The sequence below is a fragment of the Euprymna scolopes genome, chromosome 15 (assembly GCF_053919585.1).
Source record: "Euprymna scolopes isolate OS-2025 chromosome 15, ASM5391958v1, whole genome shotgun sequence".
Taxonomy (NCBI): Eukaryota; Metazoa; Mollusca; class Cephalopoda; order Sepiida; family Sepiolidae; genus Euprymna; species Euprymna scolopes.
In genome coordinates, this window is record NC_136496.1 from 77,193,603 (window position 1) to 77,221,531 (window position 27,929).

At 34.4% G+C, this 27,929-nt stretch overlaps 2 protein-coding genes across 4 annotated transcripts in view; one reads left to right on the forward strand and one right to left on the reverse strand.

Annotated features, from left to right (window-relative positions):
• The window catches only part of LOC145293918 (zygotic DNA replication licensing factor mcm6-like), a 19,725-nt gene extending 14,745 nt beyond the window's left edge, over positions 1–4,980 (reverse strand). The window contains exon 1 of one of the 2 annotated variants that reach the window (XM_080140739.1): positions 4,850–4,980. The gene's annotated coding sequence lies outside the window, so the exon portion shown is untranslated. Of the gene's footprint in view, positions 1–4,845 lie in introns of both variants that reach the window. The other variant, XM_080140738.1, reaches the window with a different exon arrangement.
• Positions 2,677–27,929, forward strand: LOC145293919 (single-strand DNA endonuclease ASTE1-like). 2 transcript variants are annotated; one of them, XM_080140741.1, is made up of 2 exons: positions 2,677–2,758; positions 25,734–27,929. In XM_080140741.1, the coding sequence occupies exon 2, from the start codon at positions 25,764–25,766 to the stop codon at positions 27,906–27,908; it is 2,145 nt and encodes a 714-aa protein (XP_079996867.1). In that variant the 5' UTR covers positions 2,677–2,758; positions 25,734–25,763; the 3' UTR covers positions 27,909–27,929. The 2 variants fall into 2 exon arrangements, with proteins under 2 accessions (XP_079996867.1, XP_079996866.1); XM_080140740.1 differs by lacking the exon at positions 2,677–2,758 and adding an exon at positions 16,702–16,809.

Genomic DNA, 27,929 nt, shown 5'->3' on the forward strand with positions numbered 1-27,929 from the left:
ATGGTTCTCCCCAGAATTTGCTGTTGCTATCGTGCACAGAAATCACTTTTTCCATAGCTACCAACGTAATAGATGTACTGAGACTAAAGCTGTTTTCAGGACTGCCAGCAACCACTGTAAAAGAGTAATAAAAAATGCAAGAGAGCTATATACTCAGTCCGTTAAATCTAAAGTAGCTGAGCAACGGTTTGGTTTCCACCCATTTTGGCAAATAGGATCCTGAACAGAAGCGTGCATTCTATTCCAACCATCAGCAATGGACCTGAGGTCATCTTGTCAGCATCAGACAGGTCAAACTATTCGCCAAGAACTTTGCAGCTAATTCTACCCTATGCGACGAAGGCCATCAACTCCCTCCCCATATTTCCTCCTATAACAGACAACACGCTATGCAACATACAAATATATGTGCGTGAGGTCGCCAAGCTAATCAAGAACCTTGATTTCAGTAAAGCAACTGGTCCTGACGGCATTCCAATTATAATGTTGAAAAAGCTTCAATCAGAACTTGCTCACAAAACTGTTTAAGCGTTGTCTTAAGGAGAAGTGCTTTTCAACACCCTGGAAAACCTTATCAGTATGCCCTGTATTTAAGAATTCAGGTGATAAGTCATTTTCCTCTCAATATAGACCAATAAAGGCTGTAAATAACAAAGTTCTCTCTAATTCTCTCTCCTCTGATCTTAAGCGCATGGTACAGTGGGGGAAGAGGTGGCTGGTTACTTTTAATGCATCTAAAACCAAGCTCCTATCTTTACATCATCAACGCTCTGATCCCCATCTGGCATCAATTGAAATGGATGGCTCTCATCTTGGGGAGGTTCCATGTTTTACAGCCTTTGATGTGTTGCCATAGATGTCAACGAATGATTTGGTTAAGTATGTGTTTTCGGAGATCATTGATGTAGATCAGGAAGAGATTTGGGCCCAGGATGGACCCCTGAGGGACTCCAGCATTAATACTGTGGGCCTCTGATTTCTGCCCATCAACCACTACTTTTATGAACCTATCAGAGAGAAATGATTTAATAATTGAGAAAACATTTCCAGTAATGTAGCTGTAAATCTTGTGAAGTAGGCCTTTATGTCATACCTTACCAAAGGCCTTTGATATGTCGAGCAATTTCCCTAGAAAGGAAGCCTTTGTCGAGAGATTCACTAATCCTATGAGATATTACGTCTGCTGTAGATCTAGCAGAACGGAAACCATATTGCATGTCACTAAAAAGATCATTTCTGCTGAGGTGGTTGACTACTTTTCTATTTAATATGAATTCCAGCAGCTTACTCATGACACACAGGAGACTTATTGGTCTATATTGAGAGGAAAATGACTTATCACCTGAATTCTTAAATACAGGGCGTACTGATAAGGTTTTCCAGGGTGTTGAAAAGCACTTCTCCTTAAGACAACGCTTAAACAGTTTTGTGAGTATGGGGGCAAGTTCTGGTTGAAGCTTTTTCAACACTATAATTGGAATGCCGTCAGGACCAGTTGCTTTACTGAAATCAAGGTTCTTGATTAGCTTGGCGACCTCACGCACATATATTTGTATGTTGCATAGCGTGTTGTCTGTTATAGGAGGAAATATGGGGAGGGAGTTGATGGCCTTCGTCGCATAGGGTAGAATTAGCTGCAAAGTTCTTGGCGAATAGTTTGACCTGTCTGATGCTGACAAGATGACCTCAGGTCCATTGCTGATGGTTGGAATAGAATGCACGCTTCTGTTCAGGATCCTATTTGCTATTTGCCAAAATGTAGGCACCGCCAAAACTGGGGGGGCAGGTCAGTACTTTTTGACGGACCGTCTTTTTAAAAATCTACCAAAAATCAGGTAATTATCCGATCAATACGAAATTTTCAGCGATTATTAGGAGAAGAATGAACTTTATAACAGTGTACTTATTTTTCATAAACGATATTTATATATATATTTTTTTTTGCTTACAAAACCCCCCCTTGTTTTGAAGTGGGAACAAATATGCTTAAAATAATCATCTGAAACTGAAATCAACATATTGTGTTGTTGTAAGGGACAGAATTATAGATTCAAAAAAAAAAAAAAAAAAAAATTGTTTGCATACCTTATTTTGACGTCTGAATATCAGAACTTCGATTGTGTTTAATTATCCCGCTTTTGAGTTTTGAAGTGTGAAATTCGGTGAATATGTTAAGTAAAATAATTAATTTAAGTTAAGCAAAACAAAAAAAAAATTTTTTTAATATTTATACGAAAAAAGCTATTTTAAAATTTTTGATAAATAAATTAACAATTTTTTTTTAGCGAGCCGAATAATGCATGACCATTATTAAACAGGGCATGCTTTGAATAATCGATACCAAAAAAAAAAATTCGATAAATATTGTGCCCTTTGTGTTAAAAATAGCATCATTTTTTTCGATCCCGTTTGAAAACGTTTGCCGCCTTTCGACTACGGTGGACCAAACGCGCTGAAATAATTTTTTTTTATTCAGCTTTAAATTGCCCCCCCCCCCCATTTTGGGGAGCCTGCCCCCCACACACATACACATTAAAAACCAAACGCATACAAATGGTCACCCATCTGGTACTGGCCAGCCTCAGCTTAATAATACATTGAAATTTTCGTCACTGAAAAATAAGTTTTTTTTGGCCTGTTTGGTCTTCCATAGTTTTCTCATCATCAAAAGAAAACGTAAACAGATTCGATCTGAACTCTACGTAAACGCGAAATATTTGGTTACCTATATGAATAAGTGGAATTATTTGAAATTCAGGTACTTATATTATAATATTTTTGCATATTCTCTTAGAAAATCATCCTAAATCTTAGTTAGACAATAAATAAATTAATTAATTATTTCAAAAACCCTTTTTTTTAAATATTTAAGTACGTTTTTTGTGCAAGACAAAAAATGTCAATTGTTAACTTTTTGGGAAAATTTAACATTTAAAATTGAATTAAAAATAGTAGAAAAAGTTTTACATTATTCTGTTTTCTATATGATAAAATTCAGGGTTTTATCTTTCTGGAAAAAAAAAGTTACTCAGAAATAATGGATTTTAATAAATGTAATTTCGTTTTAAAAAACAACAACAACTTGATTTTGCGGCCATTTTTGGCGGTGCCTACCAAAATGGGTGGAAACCAAACCGTTGCTCAGCTACTTTAGATTTAACGGACTGAGTATGTAGCTCTCTTGCATTTTTTATTACTCTTGTATTACTGTACACATAGATTCGAAAAAGTTGTCAAAAAACAAATATATAACAAATAAATGTTATCAAAGGCAAGATAAGTTACTTTTCTACCTAACTGGATATATTTTTCGTGTTTTTATTCAATGTAACATGTTTATTCAGCTCGAAAAACAGTGTTTACTGATGTATTGGAAAATTCAAAATGGCGCCCGACTCTCTCTTTAACGCGGTAAGTTTGGGAAAAGGTGTTATAAATAATAAACTAGAAAACATACTATTAAAAAAAAAAAAAACACCGAATATATATCAACTTATGTCACGGTAACATATATTGAGCGAATTTCTAACAGTATTTTGTCTAGTTTATTATTTATAACACCTTTTCCTAAATTTACCATGTTAAAGAGAGTGTCGGGTGCCATTTTGAATTTTCCAATACATCAGTAAACACTATGTTTTTCGAGCTGAATAAACATGTTACATTGAATAAAAACACGAAAAATATATCCAATTTCGTAGAAACGTAACTTATCTTGCCTTTGATAACATTTATTTGTTATATATTTGTTTTTTGACAACTTTTTGGAATCTATGTGTACAGTAATACAAACCCGAAGTGATATCCCACTTTTTTTTTAGAACTACCATTTCTTCATATCTTGGAAACTACTCGTTTGCCGTAATTTTAAACGTTATTTTCGTTTTCAGCGACCCCGAAAACATATGAGTGATAATTTTAAAGGAATTTTCGAGGGTGGAGTAATTCTTCATATTTACCGATCGTTTTTTGGGGGGTGGGTGGTGGGGGTATTAAACGAAAACCAGCATATTTTCGATTACGTCAATATTTTTTTGGTAAATTTTTACGACGTGCCCCACTGCCCCAGCGTATTATAAACACCTCAACCTCCCTATGCTTTCGGAATAAACACCCCAACCTCGAAAGCCGTTCTTAACATGGGGAGGTTGGAAAGTATTCCGAAAGCCGTTCTTAACATGGGGTGGGTGGGAATGTTTATACTAAGTTGGACAGTTCGTATAAAAAAAAACAAAAAAAACTTTCTCCATCGAAACTTTTAACTTAAGAAAAAGTGGTACTTACACTTGTTACCGTGCTGAAATAACTTTATTTAGAAAGTCATTCTTAAGGGGGAGCACGTTTTGTAATTATTTAATAAAAAAAAAAAAAAAAAAAGATATAATATTTAAAGACTATTTTTTAAAATAGCACGGTAACATAAGTGCATAAGCACCGAAAGTTTTAAGTTTTCAAGTGTCTTACACAATAAAGAGAAGAAAAAAAACATTTGGAGGAAAACTTTTTCGGTTGAATCTAAGTTAACTTTATTCTTAAAAAAAAAAAAAATTAAAAACATAACATGTAATCTCTTTTTTTCTTAAAATAAATTAAAATAATAAATAAATCTCAAATCGGCCTGAAAATAAAAGAAAAACAAAAAAACAAAGTCGACATACTTTTCAAGTTTCAATTCAAAGTATTTAAAAAAGCTATTTAAGAGGAAAAAGTTCTGATTTATACAAAAAAAAAGTAGTACAGATGTCACTTTAATCTAGACTTTTTTACTCACAATAATAAAAAAAATAATTAAATTAAATTAAAGTGAATAAATTTACAAAATAAAATAAAGAAACTTTCACATACCTACCTTAACACGTGACGGAATGGAAGATTTCGCGCCAAATTTCTCCCGCGGTTTCCGGTGAATGTTTAAATATTTCCCTTTTTCAAAAAAGTCCGCCTTATTCCTTTGTTTCACTTTACGTATGTGATAAGAATTATTTTCAAATCTCAAAAGGGGTAGACTGTAAATGTGATAAAAATATATTCCATAACTTTTAAAATTTACTATTGATTTAATATTTATTGAAATAAAAAATAAAATAAGTGAAAATGATTTATGAAAACCCATTTAAAAATAAAAATGTAAACGTAGCACTTGTTTGGAATAATAACTAAAATCGAAAAATTAAATTTTAATTAAAACCAATGTTCCACTTAATTGCCATGTAGAAATTATGACACTTATGGCAATTATGTTACCGTTCTGAAATGATAATAATTAAAAGGTCATTCTTAACATGGGAGGGGGGTGTTTTGCAACTATTCTGTACTTTCACCTAACAATTCAATAAAAAAAAAGATATAAAACTGGAATTTAAGTTAAAAATACTATTTTTAAAAATAGCGCGGTAACATAAGTGCATAAGCACTGAAATTAGTAACATATCCAAAAAATTAAGAAAAATGATTATGTAGGAAATGAATTATTAATAAAAATAGTTTTCGAAGAATTTCACATTTTACACAAATTATAAACAGGGGAGGTAATTACAGTTCGTCTTACTGCAACAGCCAACTTGAGATTATCTCCAATTTAACTATGAGTTATTTCCCTTGTTTAAGTTACATTCAAAAATAATTATGACGGATTAATGGATTGTGAAATCGTGTAAGTGTATGTTTGAGTTTGTATTACAATCTACAAAGGTACGAAAAAGTTACTTTTCTACCTTACTCGATAAGTGTTTAGTGTTTTTATTTAATGTAAAAGGTTTTTATTCTGTTTGAAAAACAAGTAATGTTGTGTGCTACTGAAGAACAAGAAAAAATAGCTGTGATGTCTTTGAAGTCTTGACAAAGACTTCAAAATAAAAAATAAAACAAAATTAATGTTACCGTGACATTTATTGGATGGGTTTCTACCACCATTTTGTTTTATTTCTTATTTTGAAGTAATTATCGAGACTTCAGTGATGTAAAGAGACATCACGGCCATTTTTTCTTATTCTCCGGTAGTGCTCAATATTACTTGTTTTTCAAACCGAATAAACATTTTACATTAAAAATTTATTCAGTTATGGAGAAAAGTAACTTATCTTGCCTTGGATTACGTTTGTTTGTTATAAATTAATTAATTATAAAGATCAGCAGTTCAATTCGAGGGAAGAAACTGTTAGAGTAGAAGGCTTTCTGGCATCTAGGATCTTTACAGTGTAGGGTGGGATTTTGCTGCTTGTTGGGTTAGTCGGAGGAGGTACAAGTGTTGTATTGTCTATCTAATAAGCGTACGTGTGATCGTCTAGTGTTCTGCTGTCTATTTGTTGTATATTCATATTTAATTGTTCATATGCTTTTGTATGTGTGTGTGTGTGTGTGGTAAATATATTTTTGAACATACCTTCTTCATGAGTCATTGATCTTCCACCTGGAATTCATCCTGTTCTTGGAGGGGAAACTGGACCCTGTTTTGAACGAAGATTCATTCACTCCAAGATGATGAATTGGTTTTATAGTTTTTATTCATTTTCCAGATGTTGATCGCAGAAGGATGGAAAGTGAATCTCTGGCTTGTATGCTTTACTTCTAGGTCTGATTTCCACACACGTCAGCATCCACCCCCCCAGTGAAAGGGAGGGGACGACTATTAAGCCGTCCGTTGTCTTCTATCCAAACCCCAAATTCACTGATTCCAGCTCACCTGATTACGTGACTCACACGCAAATCTGATCAGTTGATCCTCACTTCCGGTAAAACGTGTCTACAATATAATTTACACACCTCCCTCTATTTCTCGATCCATTTCCTAACACAAGAGCTTCAAACACAATCCATTAAAATACTTGCAAAACAGGCATAGGAATGTAAAATGTCATTGATGGGACAGGGATTTGGTTGACAGTGGTGGATCTGCAGTCAAGGCTACGTCCCATATATCCAGCCAATCCTGCTACTCGCCTTATCTCTGCTGCATATGCATCCACTGATTCTCTGGTCCAGGTAACTTTTCTGAGCTTCTTATAAGCCTCAAACGTGCTCTCTGAAAATGCAGTCTTTAATCGGTTCTCAATACTCTCAGCAATGGTCTGATCTGTCTCTCCCATTTCTAGATAGACCGCTAGAGCATTCCCTTCCAAATACATTGGAATCAATGAGGCTATGTCTTTAATCTTCTGCAGCTTTGCCACCAACTTCAACTTGTTAAGCCACGCAACCACCTTGCCTTCTCCAGTAAACGGTCTCGGGATGTCGCTGCTTAACCTTATTCGTTCACCCATTTTCGTTGTTGTGTCAAAATAGGTTGCAGTTAAATATGTTGGCCATTCCAGTCAGTTGTATTTCATGGCCAGAGATACTACCAAACCAACATTGGTATGGAGTTGAATGTGGGGGCCACAGATCATGTAGACCATTATCAGTGTTGTGTTATCCTAGTAAGAGATTGTTAAAAAGGCAACTACATTTACATCAATATAGATGTCAAATCATTGATACATATCCAAGCATAATTAACAGAGTTTGGTTTGAATTGCAAAGATCCAATGTAGCTTGGAGATGGAGCATGTATGCTGGGCCTGGGTATGATGGGAGGTGGGGGGGGGGGAGATAATGCCTTGTTATGGAAATGAGGAAATGTGATCTCCAGAAAAATTAAAAACTTTTGTGTTATCTGCCAGAGTCTGGTTGTTTTCATATAACAGTGGGTGTAATAAAATGCAGGACAAATGCACTGAAAGGTGGGATGATCAAACAAGTGATACTCTCCTCGCTTGAATGATTGCAATATGTGATTTCAAAAAGATTATAAAAATAAATAATTAACAGCTGAACAATATGAGAGAGCAACATATATATTGATGTAAGGAGAGTGGTGAGTAAATGAAGAAGAAATGAATGTGTTGCGATATTTTTGACTACTAATGTATATGTAGGTATTTATTTGCTTCTCCATGTAAGCAAAATACGACACAAGGTCAGTCCCAGCCAGCCTGAATGGTCGGCCCATCATCGGCCCATTACATAACCGACGATCAGCCGACAAACACTGTAATGGGCCGATGATGGGCCGATCATTCAGGCTGGCTGGGGTTTTATGTGGAGCGAAGGGGGAGGGGAATGGGGAATGTCATATAGGGCTGCCCCTACGTGGACCAGTAACCAATTGCCACAAGGGCAATGGTCTCAAAGTGCAGCATCTAATGGGGGATACGGTTCCTCACAGTTAGGAGATTCTATTTATAAACACTGCTGCTAGAAACTGACGAATCAAATTAATTCAGGTTCTGCTATCAACCAATCAGAAACCAGAATTGCTCCATAAAAATTTAACCTTTTTAGCAACCTTGCATGTTTTCTTCGTGTCAACACGATAAGGATCTTTTGCTCTTTGGCTGCAAAATTATAAAGTTCGAACCTATACAGAACAGCTGTCTACTGAGAACTTGTCATCTCCAGGACTTGTATAGAACAACTAAGCATCAGAAACTCTTCTGAAACTAAACATGGCTTCCAACTCAAGAGAACGTATTGGTCGACATCAGTTTGCTAGCTTCAAGACTCCTGTTGAAGAAAGATGGAACCGTTTTGGAGGATGCCTGTCAGCTGCAGCCTGTGAACAATGCCTGTCACATCAATCTGACTGACATACTTTGATGAAAGGCGTTAGCCTATCACTACAGTAGCAAGCAAAGAGATTGCCCCTGCATATTAACTTCCTGTCTATCATTAGGTGTCCAACACACTAAGAAACCAAGAATATACACTAAAATAGCAAGTAAGAGATGCTAAGAAAATTAAGGTTAGGTACCTTAAAGAGTCTGATCTTTGAGTATGACTTGGTAGTCAGTGTAACATTGGTCCCGTCATATTACAGTCTTGCCAATCAGCTGACACAAATGCCTTGCAAATGATACAATATCATATAGGTGGGTACATGTATGCTTCTCTTTCTGTCATGGACCAGTTCTGTTCTGTAGAGTTGAATGTTTGGGAAGTGACCACTATAATGTTTTTCTTTCCGTTGTTGGCTTCTTGCATCAAAATCGCTCCACACGCAATGTCGCTAGCCTTGGTGGTGAGAGTGAAAAGCTTGGAGAAGTCTGGGAATGAGATGACAGGTGGCGAGGATAGTCATTCTTTAATCTTTCTGAAGGCTCTGTCGGCTTTCTCTGTCCAGATGAATGGCTCATTGATCTTGTTGAGATCGTGTATGGGAACCATTAATTTGGAGAATGTGTTTGACTTGATTTGTTCCTGTAAATGTACTAGTCGGCCAATGAGGCTTTGTAACTCCTTTTTTCATGTTGGGGGTTGCATTTCTCTGATTGCTCGAACGTATTCAAGATCAGGCTTGAAACCTTCACTGCTTACGATATCTCTGAAAAACTTTGCTTCAGATGTGAGGAAGGAGCATTTGTCAGCATTTAATCTGAGTCCAAAGTTTCAGAGGGTGGTACAGAGCTGTTCCAGAACACGTATGTACTCATTAAATGCCCTTGCATGAACCAAGTTGTCATCGATGTAAGCTGAAATGTTATCATGTGACGTAACCATGGCTAATGCTTCTGCTACACAATGAGAAAAAATCTGCCCGGCAGAGGTAAGGCCGAAAGCCAGCCGAGTGTATTGGTAGCATTGATCCTTACATGTAAATGCCGTTTTGTGTCAGTCCTGTTTGTCGATCTCGATTTGCCAGTAGCCGCTATGTAGATCCAGGGAAGCAAAATATGTATTGCCTTTGCTGATCATATAAAATATATGGTCAATTCTTGGTATCGGGTAGGGATCAAGATCGACTAAAATTTTGTTGAGTATTCTTTTGAAATTAGCGTCTATGCAGATCGATCCGTTCTTCTTGTGGATGGCAAACACCGGGCTGTTAAAGCCTCTCGGGTCTCTACATTTGTCGCTGATTCCCTCATTCACCATGCGTTTAATTTTAACATCAACGTCTGCTTCCAGGGCTTGAGTGATCAGGTATTGTTTCTGACTGTGAGACTGGCCATCGGTTGGTATTTGAATGGGTCGGATGAATGTTCCCTTATTATTCTCTGTGCCAATTACGTCGGCGTATTTAATGAGAAGGTTTGCTGTGGCCTCTAATTTGTCCCAGTTTGGGTGATTTGGTAGTGATAGTCCCATGCTATGCTTCAGCCAGGTTAGTTTTTCCTCTAGCATCTGGGTATTGGGCTAAGGTTCCATCATGAAGTGATTCTGGATTAGAGTATATTGGGGGTCATATATAGGATCATGGACTAATGATGTCAGTGGTGTGATAGTGGCTGTATGTTTTGTATGGCCTGAAGCAAGTAGAATTCTGGTTGTCCATCAGCTGCTTGCAAATATTCTTTCAGTGCTTCGAAAGTGGATGAGTCTGTTTTCGAATCAACCATCTGCTGAAAGATACCTTGATCAAGTAAATCTTTCACAGACTTGACGAACTTGCCTTCCAGGCTGGGATATCTATCCAGTTCTGGCACAACGTGGATGATATAGGCTTTGTTCAGCGCTGTGACGAACTGGTTTACATCGTTTCTTGGGCAGAATAATTTCTGCTGTTTCATGACATCCCGGATGGCTTGCTGACGGATAACCAAACTGTAATCATTTTCCTTTTGATTTGTATGGGGTGTCGTTGAAGTAATCAGCTTTAAAGTCGCCAACATGTCGTCTATGTTGGTTTGGACTTCTCAAACCACATGTTTGGATGACTGTGTAGCCCCTGTCTTCAAATTGAACAGGAGTGTTTTCTGCTCTCTGATGAGGGTGAAAAGTTCGACCCGTGTGAAGCTTGTGTAACTCTTCATATTTAACTTGCTGTACGTTTCTGACACCAGTGCAATAGACAAGCAAAAAAATTACAAACAACTGAATAAAATTAAATATTTTTTATTCTCACCAAATCAAAAGATTTATAGTGGTAGAGGCAACATCCTCAGTAGCAATGAGTTTGGTTGATGTCGATGATTTAGTCGCGATAAGTTGGTGACTATTTTTTGTTTTACACCAGTGTTGTCAACTGAGATTTTCAAAACTTGCTAGATTGGGGACATAAAATCTCCAGAAAACCACTAGATTTTTAACTTTTTGTAACCGAGGTTTTGAAAACCCGCTAGATTAACAACAAAAAGAAACACTAGATTTTAACTTTGTAACTTATATATAAATTTAGTCGTTATGGAGAGTATGGAGCGTGCTTTTTTAAACATGAATTTAAAGTTAAATTCAAATTTTATGGTATCTTTTGTTTATTAAATTGTTAGGTAAAAGTTCAGAATAGTTAACAAAAAAGCTTATCCTCCAACGTTAAGAATAGGTTTCTAAATAATAAATAATAACGTTATTATTACAGGGCAATCAGTATTCTGCATAAGTACCATACATTTACGAATTTGCTTGTGTAAGAAACAAATTATGAAATCACAATTTTTATAAAAAATTAAATTGCTAATTTAAAATCACATTATCGCTGAAGAAATTGTCGGCAAAATACTTTGCATTATAAAAATAACAAAAAAAAAAAATCAACAATGTGTGTACATTATACTTGAATATCTAAAACTCAAAAATACATTTTAAGTAAAAGCATTATTACCTAATTATATGTCATGTAGAAATTAGTAAAAATTCCAGAAATGACAAAAAAAAAAAAAATGCTCAAATAGAAGATCTAAAAGTGATATGTTTTTTAATTTAATTGTAACGGTGAAGTATAGAATAGGTATAAAACACCCTCCCCTACCCTCCCCATGTTAAGAATGACTTTTTAAATAATAACGTTATTATTTACGGCGGATCACTCTCTGCACTAGTACCAACAAATTAAATTGATTTTTCTAAGTTTTCCTTTTCTACCTAGCTTTGTAAGTTTTTGGTGTTTAAACTTATTTTAAAAAGTTTATTTAGTTAAAAAGAAATAACAAGTAATGTCACACTCGACATTACTTAGTAAATAATTTTTAACAAAAAAAAATGTCCGAAAATTAAAGAAAATACTGAGGTAGATATAGTTTTAAAACAAGCCTCCCCACCTCCAAAAGAAAATAAATTTGTATATTTTTAAGTACTGCACACGTGCCCCCAAAATGACTTTTAAACGATACCCCCTCCCCATGTTAAGAATGGCTTTCAAAATAATAACATTATTATTTCAGCGCGGTACCAAAATTACATAAGACCGTGTTTTCTTTTTTGTTGTTTTGTAATAACACAAGAATTATTTAAACTGAATTAATTCTTCTAAATAAAATAATTGCTTTCTTTGATAATACGTGTTTTCTTTCTTTATTTTTGTTTCATAATGACACAAAAAAGTGTTAAAACTAGAGTATTTTTTTTAAATAAATATTTGGTATCGTTTTTCGTATCTTAACTCCATGATCAAGTTTATTTTTTTTTAAGCAAGAGTTTGTGCGAGCCTTTTCTAGTCTCACACAAAAACACGCGTTCACATTTCAAGCTATATTACTTGTCATATACATACGCGCACACAAACATATGCGTCTACGTCCACACACGTACATATATTCACGTTCACGTACATACACTCACATTCACGTGTATATACACGCATGTACTCATACACGCGCACACGTAAGCATGCATGGACAACGTCACTTCCCCTTTCAAAGGAAATCCACACATGCGCAAAAGACACACCGGAAACACCTATAAAAGGAAGAGACAAGCTGTTTGCAACCTTTTCTTTTTTAGGAACAGCTTTCGAGCTGGTCGGTCTACGGACCGACCGCGTACCTCACACCACTTGCTACTGTGTGGGACGGGGAGTTGACAGACCGTGTGTACACCTTTACACTCTTTCTCTATCTACATATACAATTTGTCCCTGAAAATACCTTCGTGTAGCTGACTGCTAACATGGCGTACAGCTTAACCCACTATCTTTGTCTTTGTCTACACACTGGACTATCATTCTCATTTCTACTATATTACTCACTTCTTTTCCGATGTGCGAACAAACGATAGTGATCCGAACGTGAGATGAAAACACATTTCCTTTCTATAATACCAGTCCTCTACAAACGATGGTTACACCCGCGTGGGCATGAACGCATGTTGTATCTAAAACATTCATTCTTTCAACAGTAAATAAACGACGTTTATCTTATCCATCAATTGAGTTTTTGTTTCCTTCAATTCCATTCGTTTCATTATTTTCTTGTGGCAAGTTAGGGTATTATTATATCCTGGTCCATGTTGCATGAACAGCAACAGGTGTTACACCGTTTGGAGTAACACCCCTTGGAGGTGACCGGTGTAAATAGAGTATTAAATAAAGATGGTTGCCGAATAAACACAACGACTGGTTTTATGTTATACTTTATCCGTGGGCATCCTCACACATGAAACATGGTGATGGCGGTGGGATGTACAATAAAGAGAAGAAAAAACAAAACGGTGGAAAGTTAGCAGAAAAAGAAAAAAGAGCAGATAAGTAACGTTTAATTTTTCGTTGTGAAAATTACGACGCCACGAGGTGGTGAAGAGGAAAAAAAATGTCGGAAGGAGACATGAGTGCAATAAACAGACCGGTAGCTAGCATAAGACCACCACCACCCCTTTGTATGGAGCAGAATTTGACAGAGAATTGAAAACTATTTAAGTTGAAATGGCATAATTATGCTATTATTACGTATCTGACAACCCAATCGATACAATATCAAACTGCACCTTTGCTTCATACGTTAGGGGATGATGCTTTGAAAATGTACTACGGGTTTCACTTTTCAAAGCCCGAAGATGAAAGAACACCTACGGAAATTATTCAGGCATTTGATAAATATGCTATAGGGGAAACAAATGAAACTTACGAGTGTTATGTTTTTCACACGAGAAAGCAAGGAGAAACGGAGATCGTGGAATCTTTTATTACGGCACTTCGGACGTTAGTAAAAACGTGCAATTTTTGTGACAATTGCGTTTCCTCAGTACTCAGAGATCAAGTAGTGCTGGGAATACGTAACCCTCAGACACAAGCTGAGTTACTTAAAATAAGACAGCTGGATTTACAAAGATGTATAGACATTTGTAAATTGTCTGAAAATGCTACGTTACAAGCCAGTACCCTAAGGCCTGAGAGAGTGAACCGAGTGGAGTTCAGACACAAGAAAAAGCCAGGGGAAAAAACTGTGAGAGAATGCAGAGCGTGTACACTGCAACATGGACCGAACAAGGAAGTATGTCCTGTATTTGGCAAGACATGCTACAACTGTAATGGAAAAAATCATTTTTCTGCGAAATGCAGACTAGCAAGGAAAAAGAAGGTGCAGACTGTCAAAACGCAACAATACGAGGATCAAGATGACAGTAGTAGTTCTTCAGACTATGGGCAGGTAGACAGTGTAACAATAAAAGAAAAAGTTAACGCTGTGAATCATGAGGTGATAAAAGCAGAAATGATGGTGAAAGGAAAGCCAATTATTTTTCAGCTTGACAGTGGAGCATCAGTAAACATACTGAATGAGAAGCATGTAATGGGGAAAACACTGGAGCCTTCAAATAAGACACTGGTCATGTGGAATGGAACAGAAGTGAAGCCATTGGGAGAGTGTCGAGTCAAAATGATAAACCCCAAAAATGGACAAATATATGCAGTTAAGTTTGTCATTGTAAAAGAGCATTTCCATTCTTTACTGGGAGCAAATGCAATTCAGAAGATGGCACTCCTCACAGTCAACCAGGACTAGTTCAAAATGCTAGCCAAAATTTCCCAAGTGGATGAATCCAGCAGCCAGAACTCTGACAGCATTATAAACGAGATCAGAGACTATGTTTCAAAATGCCCCACATGCAGAAAATACGAAGTAGCCAATACAGCCGAACCATTAATGGCTCATGAAGTTCCTGACAGACTCTGAGCAAAAGTGGGAGTGGACCTGTTTAAGTTTACAGATAGAGACTATCTTTGTGCTGTGGATTACATGAGCAAATTCTGAGAAATTGATCATCTTCAAAATACAGAAGCTAAGACAATTTTCCACCTTTGCTAAAAAGTGGTGTTTTATACGTACACCTGTCAATACAATAGCAAGGCGAATGGGAAAGTGGAATCTGCAGTAAAAATGGCAAAGAACCTTTTCCGGAAAGTGATGGAGGATAAGGCTGATCCATACCTAGCAATGTTGGATCATAGGAATACACCATCTAAGGGTCTCTTATCACCAGCTCAGAAGCTGATGTCAAGGAGAACAAAAACGCTTCTCCCAACTAGAGAGGAGTTACTCAGACCAGAATTGGCCAAAAACCTCAAAAAGTGTGTCAAACGAGACAGCAGGAGACAAGAACAGTTTTTTAACCACAAAATGAAACCACTTCAACCGTTACACCCTGGAGATGTGGTACGGATGAAACCCCACATAAAGGGTCAGAAAGAGTGGAAGAAGGCAATTGTATGGGAGAGACTGGACGAGCGGTCATACAATGTAAATCGACGGAATAGGGTCGACTTGAAAAAAACTGCAGAAGAACCCCCACTTACATCGTTGATTCACCAGCCATGCGGAGTGCAGAGCGAAATAGTAAGGAATGAAGGTAACGGCATAGAAGAGAGAGATGACACAGGCCAACCTGGGTATGAAGGTGAATTGGGAGAGGGAGTTAACCCGACACCACCCCCAATGATATCAAGCCTCGAACAAACAAAAGCAAGCCTACAGACAACACGGTTGGGAAGAGTAGTGAGAGATCCTGTGAGATTCAGGGACTATGCGAAATAAAATAGGAAAGGGCAGAATAATCCCTGTTAGGCAGGAGGGTAGTCTGACCAATGAATGCCTAGGTCACTTTTTTTATATACATTTTATTTTAATTCCGTTCAGACGTTTTTTTTTGTTTTTGTTGTTTGTTTTCTCCTTTCTTTGAGAAAAGGGAAGATGTTGCATGAACAGCAACAGGTGTTACACCGTTTGGAGTAACGCCCCTTGGAGGTCGCCGGTGTAAGAAGAGTATTAAATAAAGATGGTTGCTGAGTAAACACAATGAACGACTGGTTTTATGTTATATTTTATCCGTGGGCATCCTCACACATAAAACAGTCCATAACAAGTTAAAAATAATTTTTAAAAATATTATGGGGTTTCCTAGTCTCTTTTAAAAACAATATCTCCTGCAAGAACGGTAATAAATGTGTTTTAAATCGATATTTATTCAATAAGGGACCAGTTTTCCTACTTAGTAAAAAAGGGGGGGGGGGATTTTTCCGGGTACGAGTTCTCCGAAATTCCCTGAACCCTTATCTATTTTGAAGTGTTCACTTCACACCTACTTGGCAACGTCTATATGACGCCTTAGAAAATTTACAGTTGAATATTAAAACACTGAACTTTTTTTTAGCCTTGTCTTGACCTGTTAGCTGTGTATATGTTATAAACTAATTAATGTTTGCGTTCTTTTTTTTTTTTTTTTTTCGGTTTGCATTTTTTCAAAACGAAATCAGCAGATTTTAGAGAAAAAAAAACGCTAGCCGCTAGATCCAAAATTTAGCCGCTAGATTCCAAAATCTCTCTCCAGATCTAGCGGGAATCCCACTAAATTGGCAACTCTGTTCTACACCGTTTCGCTAGTCTGACGGATCTATATCCGGTCAGCCCCCCCCTTTTTTTTTGGTTTTTAAATATTTTGATTCATTAAAATAAGCCTAATAAGAAATCTATAATCTTTTAAGATTTTTTTTATTGATAAAACTTTGTTCGTAATATATAAGTTTTATATAATTCTAAGAAAAAAAAAATAAATAAATAAGAGAGACCTTACGCAGTTATATCCGGTTATATAGGTTTCATTTTCTTTGAATAATCTTAATGTTTTCTTGTAAGTATACTTATTTTCGCTCAATTTATATATAAAATAGTTATGCATTAATTTCAAATGTTTGTTTCTATTACGATTATTGTTTTTACTTCAGTTCCGGTTGCTTCTTCCCATATTAAAACTTTTTTTTTTTTTTTTTTTTTCGAAAAACCCTTCTAAACATGAAGGAGAGATTAAAAGAAAAAAAAAAGATACCGTAAAATATCAATTAAAAACGAATAAGAAACCGCAAGTATGTTAAAACAATAATCGTAAAGATAACCAAAAATTTAATAAAATAACTTTGAGGATCTGACAACATTTAAAAATGCGTAGTAGTAGTAGTAGTAGTATTAGAGTGGAGTAGACAGATCGATTTTTGGGTTTGTATAACAATCCACAGACGTACGAAAAAGTGGTCAAAAATAAAAATATATAGCAAATAATAACTGTTAAATAGTTGGGGTGTATTACTGTACACATAGATTCGAAAAAGTTGTCAAAAAACAAATATATAACAAATAAATGTTATCAAAGGCAAGATAAGTTACTTTTCTACCTAACTGGATATATTTTTCGTGTTTTTATTCAATGTAACATGTTTATTCAGCTCGAAAAGCATACAGTGTTTATCGATGTATTGGAAAATTCCAAATGCCGCCCGACACTCTCTTTAACACGGTAAGTTCAGGAAAAGATGTTATAAATAATAAACTAGACAAAATACTGTTAGAAATTCGCTCATTATATGTTACCGTGACATAAGTTGACATATATTCGGTGTTTTTTAAATAGTATTTTATCTAATTTATTATTTATAACACCTTTTCCCAAACTTACCATGTTAAAGAGAGTGTCGGGCAACATTTTGAATTTTCCAATACATCGGTAAACACTGCATGTTTTTCGAGCTGAATAAACATGTTACATTGAATAAAAACAAAAAAATGTATTCAGTTTGGTAGAAAAGTAACTTATCTTGCCTTTGATAATATTTATCAAGACAAGATAAGTTACTTTTCTACCTAACTGGATGTTTTTAGTTTTTTTATTTAATGTAACATGTTTATTCAGCTCGAAAAACATACAATGTTTATCGATGTATTGGAAAATTTAAAATGGCGGCCAACTCTCTCTTTGACACGGTAAGTTTGAGAAAAGAGTTATAAATAAAAAAAACTAGACAAAATACGGTTAAAAACTCGATCAATATATGTTACCGTGACATAGGCTGACATATGTTTGGTGGGTTTTTAACAGTATTTTGCATATTTTTTATTTTTAACTCCTTTTCCCAAACTTACCGTATCAAAGAGAGAGTCGGCCGCCATTTAAAAAATTATCAGTACATCGGTAAATACTGTTTTTTTGAGTTGAATAAACATGTTACTTTGAATAAAAGCACTAAAAACATCCAGTTAGGTAGAAAAGTAATTTATCTTGTCTTTGATAACATTTATTTGTTATAAATTTGTTTTTTGACAACTTTTTCGAATCTGTGTACAGTAATACAAACTCAATTTAACGTTAAATGAGCACCCACTTTCTGGTCACCTAGTAATTTCTTCATATCATAAAACAAATATTCGTTTTCAGCACCCCCGAAAACCATCACTGTTTTTTATTAAGACATTCGTGGCATTTGGTGGCAACTAAGGTCTTGCCATTTTTTTAAATATATATTCTGCTTCAACCGAAAAGGTATTGAAAACCTTGTCGAAAGTTGGGGAAAAGTTGTGAACATGAATGAAGACATTATTGATCAAATAGTTGTTAGTTCTTATTTTACTTTTAAAAAATGTAGATTTTAAAAACGGTAAGAACTTAGTTGCCAATCTAACATGTATATACAAACTTCATAATAAAAAATGAAATTTAAGAATTTTCTCTGTTTTTAATTTTGTTTATTAAATACAGAAATAAATGTTTATCATAAACGAAGTTTACTTTTTGGAAGTAGGTAAATACTTTTCACTATCTAATCGAAAAACAACTTTTTTCAGCATTGGCTGTTCAAAAAATGAACTGTATAATTTTTATAAAAATCTTCGGTATGTTTTAAAATCCACAGAGATTCGCAAAAAAGTAATCAAAAATTAAAATCTATAACAAATGAATGTTATGAAAAACAAGATAAGTTACTCTTCTACCTAGACGGAAAAGTTTTCTAAAAGGTTTATTTGATTTGAAAAATATATATAGTCATGTGTTACGTTAGAACAAGAAAAATGGCAGTGAATCAACACATTTATTTGAAGTCTTGATAATAACTTAAAAATAATAAAGTATTTTGTATAATTTTTTATTTTGATTGGTTCCGTTTTGTCAACTAAGCTCCAATCCCTGTCCCATCGCCACAATGTTGCACTTCTGTGCCTGTTTTACAAGTATTTTAATCAAATGTGCTGATTGCACTCATGACAAACCCGCTTAGCAACAAAATCATGCCCCTTCACTGTTGAGATCCCTAAATGCAAGAAAGCTAATAGTTTCTTCCCTTGAACTGCTAGACTGGAATTTCCTTCCTGCTACCTGTTTCACAAACTGTACTGACATTTGAATGTAATGTAAACAGCATCTTATTTATCTTCGCTAAGCATGGTCCCAAATAGTAGCCGTTATGCTCTGTGCCTTGTTTGAGGTGAACGTGAGTTTAAAAAAAAAAAAAAAAAAAAAAAGAAATTAGTTTGAATCATGTCTCTTGGCTGTTGACTATAATATAATGCAGTTTATCTTCATTTTTTTTTTTTTAAATCTGTTTGTTAAAGAAAAATAAAAAATCTTTATGATGGTGCTGCTTGATCAAATCCAGCGATTTTTTTTTTTTTTTTTTTTTTTTTTTTTACGAATGATAACTTCATTCCATAATGGGCACGTACATCATTAAAATTTTTCTTTATGTTCTTTTTTTTTTTTAAAAGTGTTTGCTAAACAGCATAAATACATATAACCAAATGGTGAGCAAATCATTTTGCTGTTAAAATGTGTTTTTCTTACAGTTCTAAATTTTTGAGATGAAGTATGAATGTCTGTATTATTTGGATTAATCGGACAATTATTCTCATATTGAGTGTTACCTGTACAGTGTTTCAGTCAGTGTAACCTTCAACCTTCCTCGAGCGTAAAAGTCGTCATGTTTTGGAAGGAAATAAAGAAGGGGTTTAGCTCTGCACGCCAAGGTTTCGAATTTTTGGATCTAATTGGAAGTAAGTTTACACAATTAACTTATCAAGAAACTTTAGTGGGTATTATTTATAACTTATTATGGCTAAAATTTTAATTAAATCTATCAACCAATTGTAAGATCTTGTTAAAAAAATATTTAATGAATTTGTGTACTGTCATTTTTTTTTTTTTTTTAACACAAACACGTAAGTACATAATAAAATTCAGGTGCTATTTTGTTTATTTTATTTTTACAAAGTTTTAACATTGGGGTACAACTGGTAAAAACAATACCAATCTCGTGAAAATCTGTCCCCTCTGTCGAAAGTTTTAGACATACATACATACATACATACATGCACTTAAACAGACAGGTCAGATTTATATTATAGATTCCATGGGGGGAAGGCTTATATCTAGTGTTTGGGCGATTAATCGAAATCGGAAAAGTCGGAACATTTGAGAGAATCTGAAAAATTTGTGCCCAAACAATTCTTTTGTCTTTTTTATTTGATTTTGTTTAAAACACAATCTTCCACTGCTGGTATTAATAATAAATTCATAAATATTTATTGATTTTAAATTGCCAGTAAAATTACAATCGATAGATCATCCCCCACAAGAGCATTTTTACGTTTAAGAAAATATCTGTACAATTTACACGTGTTTTTACAGTAATCAGAGAAAAAAAATAACAACTCTATAGTTAAATATTTAAAGATTTATAAAGAATCGGAATCGATAATTGTATCAGAATCCGGGAAAAATATTGGAATCATCCCATCGTTATTTATTTCATCAAAAAATATTTTGCAGAGTTTTTAAAATGATCCACAGACCTTTATAAGAGACTCTCCACCTATAGGTCTGTCAGGCTTCAATTCAAATTATCATTTTCTATGTTAGATGCACGGATTTGTTGAAAACAGGGTGCTTCTGCAGAATACAGCATAATCATGTTGACACGCCAAAATTACCAAAGTTAAAGTGGGTGACTATTCGGGAATACCAGGTGCTGTATGTGCTCTCTGATTATCTCGGCATTGTTTCCAGGCGTCCTGACCAAATTGTAGAAAATTATATGCTTTCGCAATAGAATGATTTTCTAACAAATTTATTTTATAACATTTTTTTGGCACTTGAGATCAATTGTAATAAAACTTCATGTATTTGTAAAGAATTTAAAACCGAACTCTTTTTAAAATATTTGTACAGAATTTAAAACCGAACTCTTTTTTAAATATTTGTACAGAATTTAAAACCGAACTCTTTTTAAAATATTTGTACAGAATTTAAAACCAAACTCTTTTTAAAATATTTGTACAGAATTTAAAACCAAACTTTTTAAAAAATATTTGTACAGAATTTAAAACCGAACTCTTTTTAAAATATTTGTACGGAATTTAAAACCAAACTCTTTTTAAAATATTTGTACAGAATTTAGAACCGAACTCTTTTTAAAATATTTGTACGGAATTTAAAACCGAACTCTGTTTAAAATATTTGTACAGAATTTAGAACCGAACTCTTTTTAAAATATTTGTACAGAATTTAGAACCGAAATCTTTTTAAAATATTTGTACGGAATTTAAAACCGAACTCTTTTTAAAATATTTGTACAGAATTTAAAACCGAACTCTTTTTAAAATATTTGTACAGAATTTAAAACCGAACTCTTTTTAAAATATTTGTACAGAATTTAAAACCGAACTCTTTTTAAAATATTTGTACAGAATTTAGAACCGAACTCTTTTTAAAATATTTGTACAGAATTTAGAACCGAACTCGTTTTAAAATATTTGTACAGAATTTAAAACCGAACTCTTTTTAAAATATTTGTACAGAATTTAAAACCAAACTCTTTTTAAATCCATGCAGGCAGATTGCTCTCGTTCCATCAGACACGACCTGGTAGAAGGTTGAAGTAATTTTTAATTACATTTTTAGTATCGCCCTTACTAGGGATTGAACCTTCAACCCCCAGATGATTTTCTCTAAAAATGATCATGAAGTCAACATAAAAGTTCCAAGTTCGACAAAATGGACCCGAAGAAGGTCACATTGCTAAAACAGTGTAAGAATAACATGAAAAATAAGAAAATTAGTCCAAATAATGCAAATTATCATTTCTCATAATTTACATTAAATTACTAGTTATTTGCTTGATGACAACTAACATATCTTCTATATAATAAACTTGGATTTTATTTAAAAATTCAGTAAGTTTAAATAGTAAAATGAAACAAACAACCAAAAAAATAAGCTGACTCCTCCCGAAAAAAAAAAACGTATTACACAGTACGTTTTGTCAAAAGGCATTTATAGCTTTACCCTAAACCTAGCAGATGCACAAAGTAACTCAATATTGATCCAATTGCAAAAAATGATATGGTTTTGAAATAGAATGATTTTCTAACAAATTTATTTTACAGTAGAACCCTGGGATATAACATTAAAAATTAGTAACAAAATACAATACAGTATATGATACACATGTATATAATCAAATGATATTATAAATAACACTGTAAGGTGGGGCAAATACTATAACCAGGGTCCGGAAAAACATTGTATTCTACATCATAACCTGAAAAAGAAAAGTATCCTAGGGCCACCGTATCCCAGGGTTCTACTAAATAACATTTCTTCTGCACATGAGATCAATTACAATAGAAATTCAGAAATTTGTGAAGAATTTAAGACTAAACGTTTTATTTTATCCGCATGGATAGATTGTTCTCTTTCTATCCATCATGGCCAGGTAGAAATTTCGAGTAATTCATAATCATACAAGTATCACCCGTATTGAGGATTAAACCTTCAACCTCCATAAGACTGTCACTAAAAACTGAATATTTCAACATAAAGGTTTCAAGTTCGATAAGATGCACCTGAAGATAGTCACATCGATCAAAATGACATGCAAATAATATCCAAGATGAGAATGATAGTCTGAATGATTTAAATTATTAAACCTCATCTCAAAAATTCTGAAATTGGTTTAATAAACTGTTTGGGTTATAGTCAGCTAACATACTTTCTAATTTTTGGCATAGCGCTACCAGAAGCGGTGATACGACAAATCAGTTCCTTCACTTTTTTCTCTCATTTGTTATTTTGATTTCAATAATTTTAATTTTATACTTTCACTAGCTATACCCTGCCACGCATTGCTGTGGCTCAATTTGGTGCAATGGAAAAATAAAAAAAAAAAAAAAAAAAAAAAGAGAAAACGCATGTTTCTTATATTCTTAGTGCAGCAATCCATTCCAAAAGTGTTTAAAAAAATACGAAAATGAAAAAAAAAAAAACGGTACTCTTGCAGAATCTGACCTGGATCCTTAGGAGTTTCCATCAATCATGGCTTGGGCTCGACCAGCAGTCAATGGATTAAGCTGAACGTTGCTAAAATGTTGGAATGGTTTATCGAGCGTTTTTTTTGTTTTTTTTTTGTGGTTTTTGTAATCAAAATTGTTACGTTTCAAATAATATTTTAGTGAGGGGGTGGGGGGTACTATACACAGATTCGAAAAGTTGTCCAAAAACAAATAAATGAAAGCAAAGGTAAGGTAAGTTACGTTTCTACATAACTGGATAATTTGTTAGTGTTTTTATTTAATGTAAAAGGTTTAATCAGCTCGGAAAAGCACACAGTGTTTATCGATGTATTTGAAACAGACAAATGATCGTGGACTCTGTTGAATATGTTAAGTTTGGGAAAATAAATAAAAAAACTAAAAACTATACAAAACAGTGTAAGAACCCACCGAATATATCTGACCGTGAATAAACACCCCCAACCTCCCAATAATAAGAACGGCTTTTGGAATAAAAACCGACAATCTCCCCATGGTTAGAACAGCATAAGGAATAAACACCCTCAGTCTTTCCATGTTAAGAATGGCTTTCAGAATGAACACCCCTAACCCCTCCATGTAAAAAACGGCTTTTGGAATAAATACCCCCGTCTTCCCCATGTTAAGAACGGCTTTCAGAATAAACCGCTACCTACCCATGTTAAAAATTGTGGAGGTGGATCAAAAGTAAAAATTAACTTTTTTTGTTTAAAATAAGTTGTACCACGGTTTTAATAAAGAAAAAGCAATTATTTTCTTATATAAAAACAACTCCGAAAAAAAAAAAGTGTACTTTCGAGTTTGTTAAAATAAGTTTGATTGGGGGGCGGGGATTTACTTATGCTTTATTTCTTTGTTTTGAAACACTCTCCATGTAAAAAACGGCTTTTGGAATAAATAACCCCGTCCTCCTCATGTTAAGAACAGCTTTCAGAAATAAACAACCGCTACCTACTTATGTTAAAAATTGTGGAGGTGGGCCAAAAGTGAAAATAAACTTTTTTTTTCTTTTTTTTTTAAATAAGTTGTTAGTTTAATGCACAACGCTAATGAGTATCACGGTTTTGATAAAGAAAAAGCAATCATATTTTCTTATATAAAAACAACTCCGAAAAAAAAAAAAGGTGCTAATGCAGAGAGTGATCCACGCTGTTTTTTAAATTGTATTTCCACGTTTAATTAAAGTTTTATGATATGTTTTTTTATTCAATTGTAAGGTTAAAGTACAGAATAGGTACAAAACACCCTCCCCACCCATGTTAAGAATGGCTTTTTAAATAATAACATTATTTCAGCACGGATCACTCTCTGCATGAGTAACAAAAAAAAAAAGTGTACTTTCAAGTTTGTTAAAATAAGTTTTATCGGGGGGGGGGGGCAAACAATTTTTTACTTATGCTTTATTTCTTTGTTTTGAAAGTTGTTCTTCATCGGCGACACCGGTTTAATTTCCTCGGCGACGCTATCGCTCGGCTTACTCCGGCTGTTGACATGTTCCAGGGAAAGACGGGCGTGCGCTGAGTTACATCTAGATCACTCTCTGCATAAGTACCAAAGTTTGTTTAATATGGTAATAGTTTGGTATTCTTGCATAATTTGACCTGAATTCTTGTGAATTCCTGTCAGGCATGGATCGGGCGAGACCGGCAATTATCGGTGTCAGCCGAGCAGCGAGCAAATGTAAAACTGCTTTAAAAAAGGTGTGTGTGTGTGTAAGTGGGGGGGGGGTAAAGTAAAGAATAAGCGACATATATATATATGTATATATATATATATATATATATATGGTAATCGGCTCGGCTAAAATCGGAAAGTATTCTCAACGAATAAAAATTTATTTTTTAATATGTTAATATTTTTTACTTTTTAATATTTAAAAACACAGTTAGATGATAAAGTGTCTCTCTTATAAAATTTCACGGAAAAAAGGGCGTGTAAATTTCTAGTTTATCGACTTTGAATAAACCAGACGTTTGATTTTTATATATATAGATAAACATACATTTATTATATAAATTCAAATGAAAAACTTTTATTTTTAAAGTTTTATAAATATATATTTTTTATAAATTTAAAATAAAATAAAAACTTTTTTTTTTTTAATTTTGTTATCAAAAGTGCAAATAAAGACTTATTTTTATCTGTATAATTTTGTTAATTTCTATAATATACTTTTCAATAATGCCATTTTCTTATATTTTATTTCAATAAATCGCTTCACAATAGAAATACTGAAGAATAATAAAAGTGAAAGAACTGATTTGCCTTGTCACCACTTCCGGTAGCAGACACACCAGAAGTTAGGAAGTATGTTAGCTGACTAGAACCCTGTTTGAAATAAACTGTTTTTATCCAAATTTTAAACTCTCAAAAATCTTTTAATGAATTATGAACTAATTTCTATTTCTTTTCTCTTTTTTTCAGTATAAATTTCTTTGGCTTGCCTCTTGAACGATGGGTGTCCATGGCCTTGTGACATTCATGAAATCACAACCAGCATTTGTTGAAAAACATCGCCTGCACAACACAAAACTTGTGATCGATGCGTCAAACTTGTACCATTTCATCTATTTCAATTATTATGTCCCTTTTAAATGTGGCGGCGACTACCATCTTTTTGTTGCAAAAATAAAACTCTTTTTTGAGGTGTTGCGAAAATGCGGCATCTCTCCTTATCTTGTTTTTGATGGTGGTTATGAAACAGACCAGAAAAAATTAAAAACTTGCCTTCATCGAGCGTGTCAGAGAATCCACAATGCTCGAACAATTTCTCAAGGAAAATCTGGGCGAGTCACGCCAGCATTTGCTTCGGAAACATTTAAATTTGTTTTGGTTGAAATTGGAATTCCATTTGTGGTTAGTGACTTTGAAGCCGATAATCAAATTGCCACATTAGCTAACGAATGGAGATGTCCTGTTTTGAGTAACGACAGTGACTTCTTCATCTTCAGTCTTGAAGGCGGCTTTGTGCTTTTGGATAACGTGGATTTCACTGCAAAGACCGTATCAGATGAAAGTACTGGAAAGTCTGTGACTTTTCTTGATTGTCAGATGTACCATTTCAGAAATTTTGTGAAAGTGTTTCCAGGGCTCCGCACAGATATGTTACCTTTGTTGAGCACTATCTGTGGCAATGACTATGTTAAAAGCCAAAGTCTTTTCGAAAATTTCTTGGACAATCTCAGCCGAGCACCTAGTGATTTTGGTACCCAAATTGTTGCTCGGAAGCATAATGCTTTGTTTTTGTCTTTATTATACTGGCTGAAAAACCAGAGCAATGTTTCTGAAGCGATTGGCAGCATTACTCGATTCATGAAAAAGCAAGAACGTCAAAGAGCAAGCAAGATCATGAATGATTCCATAAGTAGTTATACCGACTCAGAATCCTCATTTAGTATAAAGGACTTCTTTGAAAAAGATCAGCTAGAGTTCTCGGAAAATGGAGCCAAGAAACTTTCAAAGAGGAATCCACTTCCTCATTGGTTCTTGGCGTCATTGAAGAAAGGCGATGTTCCCGTGTTTTGTCTCAACACCTTGCGTCTTCGACGACACATTCTTCTTAACCAGGTCGAAAATCTTGAGTGGGAATCAAGTCACGCATGTTCTCGCCATATCCGACAGGTGATCTATGGCATCATTGTCTTACACGACATGGACAAATTACCAGCATTAAAACAGTCTGTTGAAGAATATGATCGAAATGGAATGAATTTTCAGAAACGTGTTGTGAAACCAATTTTTGAACTAGACAATTTTGGACCTCTACCAGCTCTCAATGATATCTCTACAGCATCTTTGGACGTCCGCAAACAAGTTTTACTATCAGCATTGGGTGTTTCAACGCAGTTTTTGGAAACATTTCCTACTGAATTAAAACTCATAGCTGCGACTATTGTCTACTGGGTGAAAAATTCTACTCCTGAAATACTAAAGTTGATGGTGTCTTGTCTCGTTGCATGCATCCTGTATTTATGGGCTAAAGTATTTCGCCAGCATAGCCCCCAGCAAAAGGCTTCTATGCAGGAAACTGTGATGGATCCATCGAGTCTTGTTAAATTGATGTTGGATTGTGAAAAGAAAGATTTGGATTTGGTTGGGAAAAACTTGATTAAAATGTGTGGCCTTCCTTCAACAGATTACAGGAAAAAAATTGATATTGCGATCGTTCATAGTTTTAGCCAATTTCAAAGTTGCCTTCGCTATGCCATTTATTTGAACTCTCTACTTTTAAAACCGTTTGTGGCCACAAGCCCTCACTTGATCTATTGTGGAACGTTTTTAAATAACATTTTCCATGATAGCCATCAGCGGACAAACCCCCAAGGGCACATCGCTGATGCCTTTGGTACAGACTCCGTCCTCAGGAAATTGTTCGTTACAATGGATGAAGCGTTCCATTCATTGCTTGAGCCTTGTTATCGGGTGAAAGAACAGAGTAAGAAACGGAAAAAAAATCGCGGCCGAAAGACACGTGGTCAAACGCCACATGGAAATGCAGGTGATATTGTTGAACAAGCGGATTTTAATGATGAAGATGATATTGAAGTCATGTGTGATGTTGAAAATAAGTTTAAAAGTCTTGGAATACTTGAATCTTGATAAATAAAACTTAAATCATGA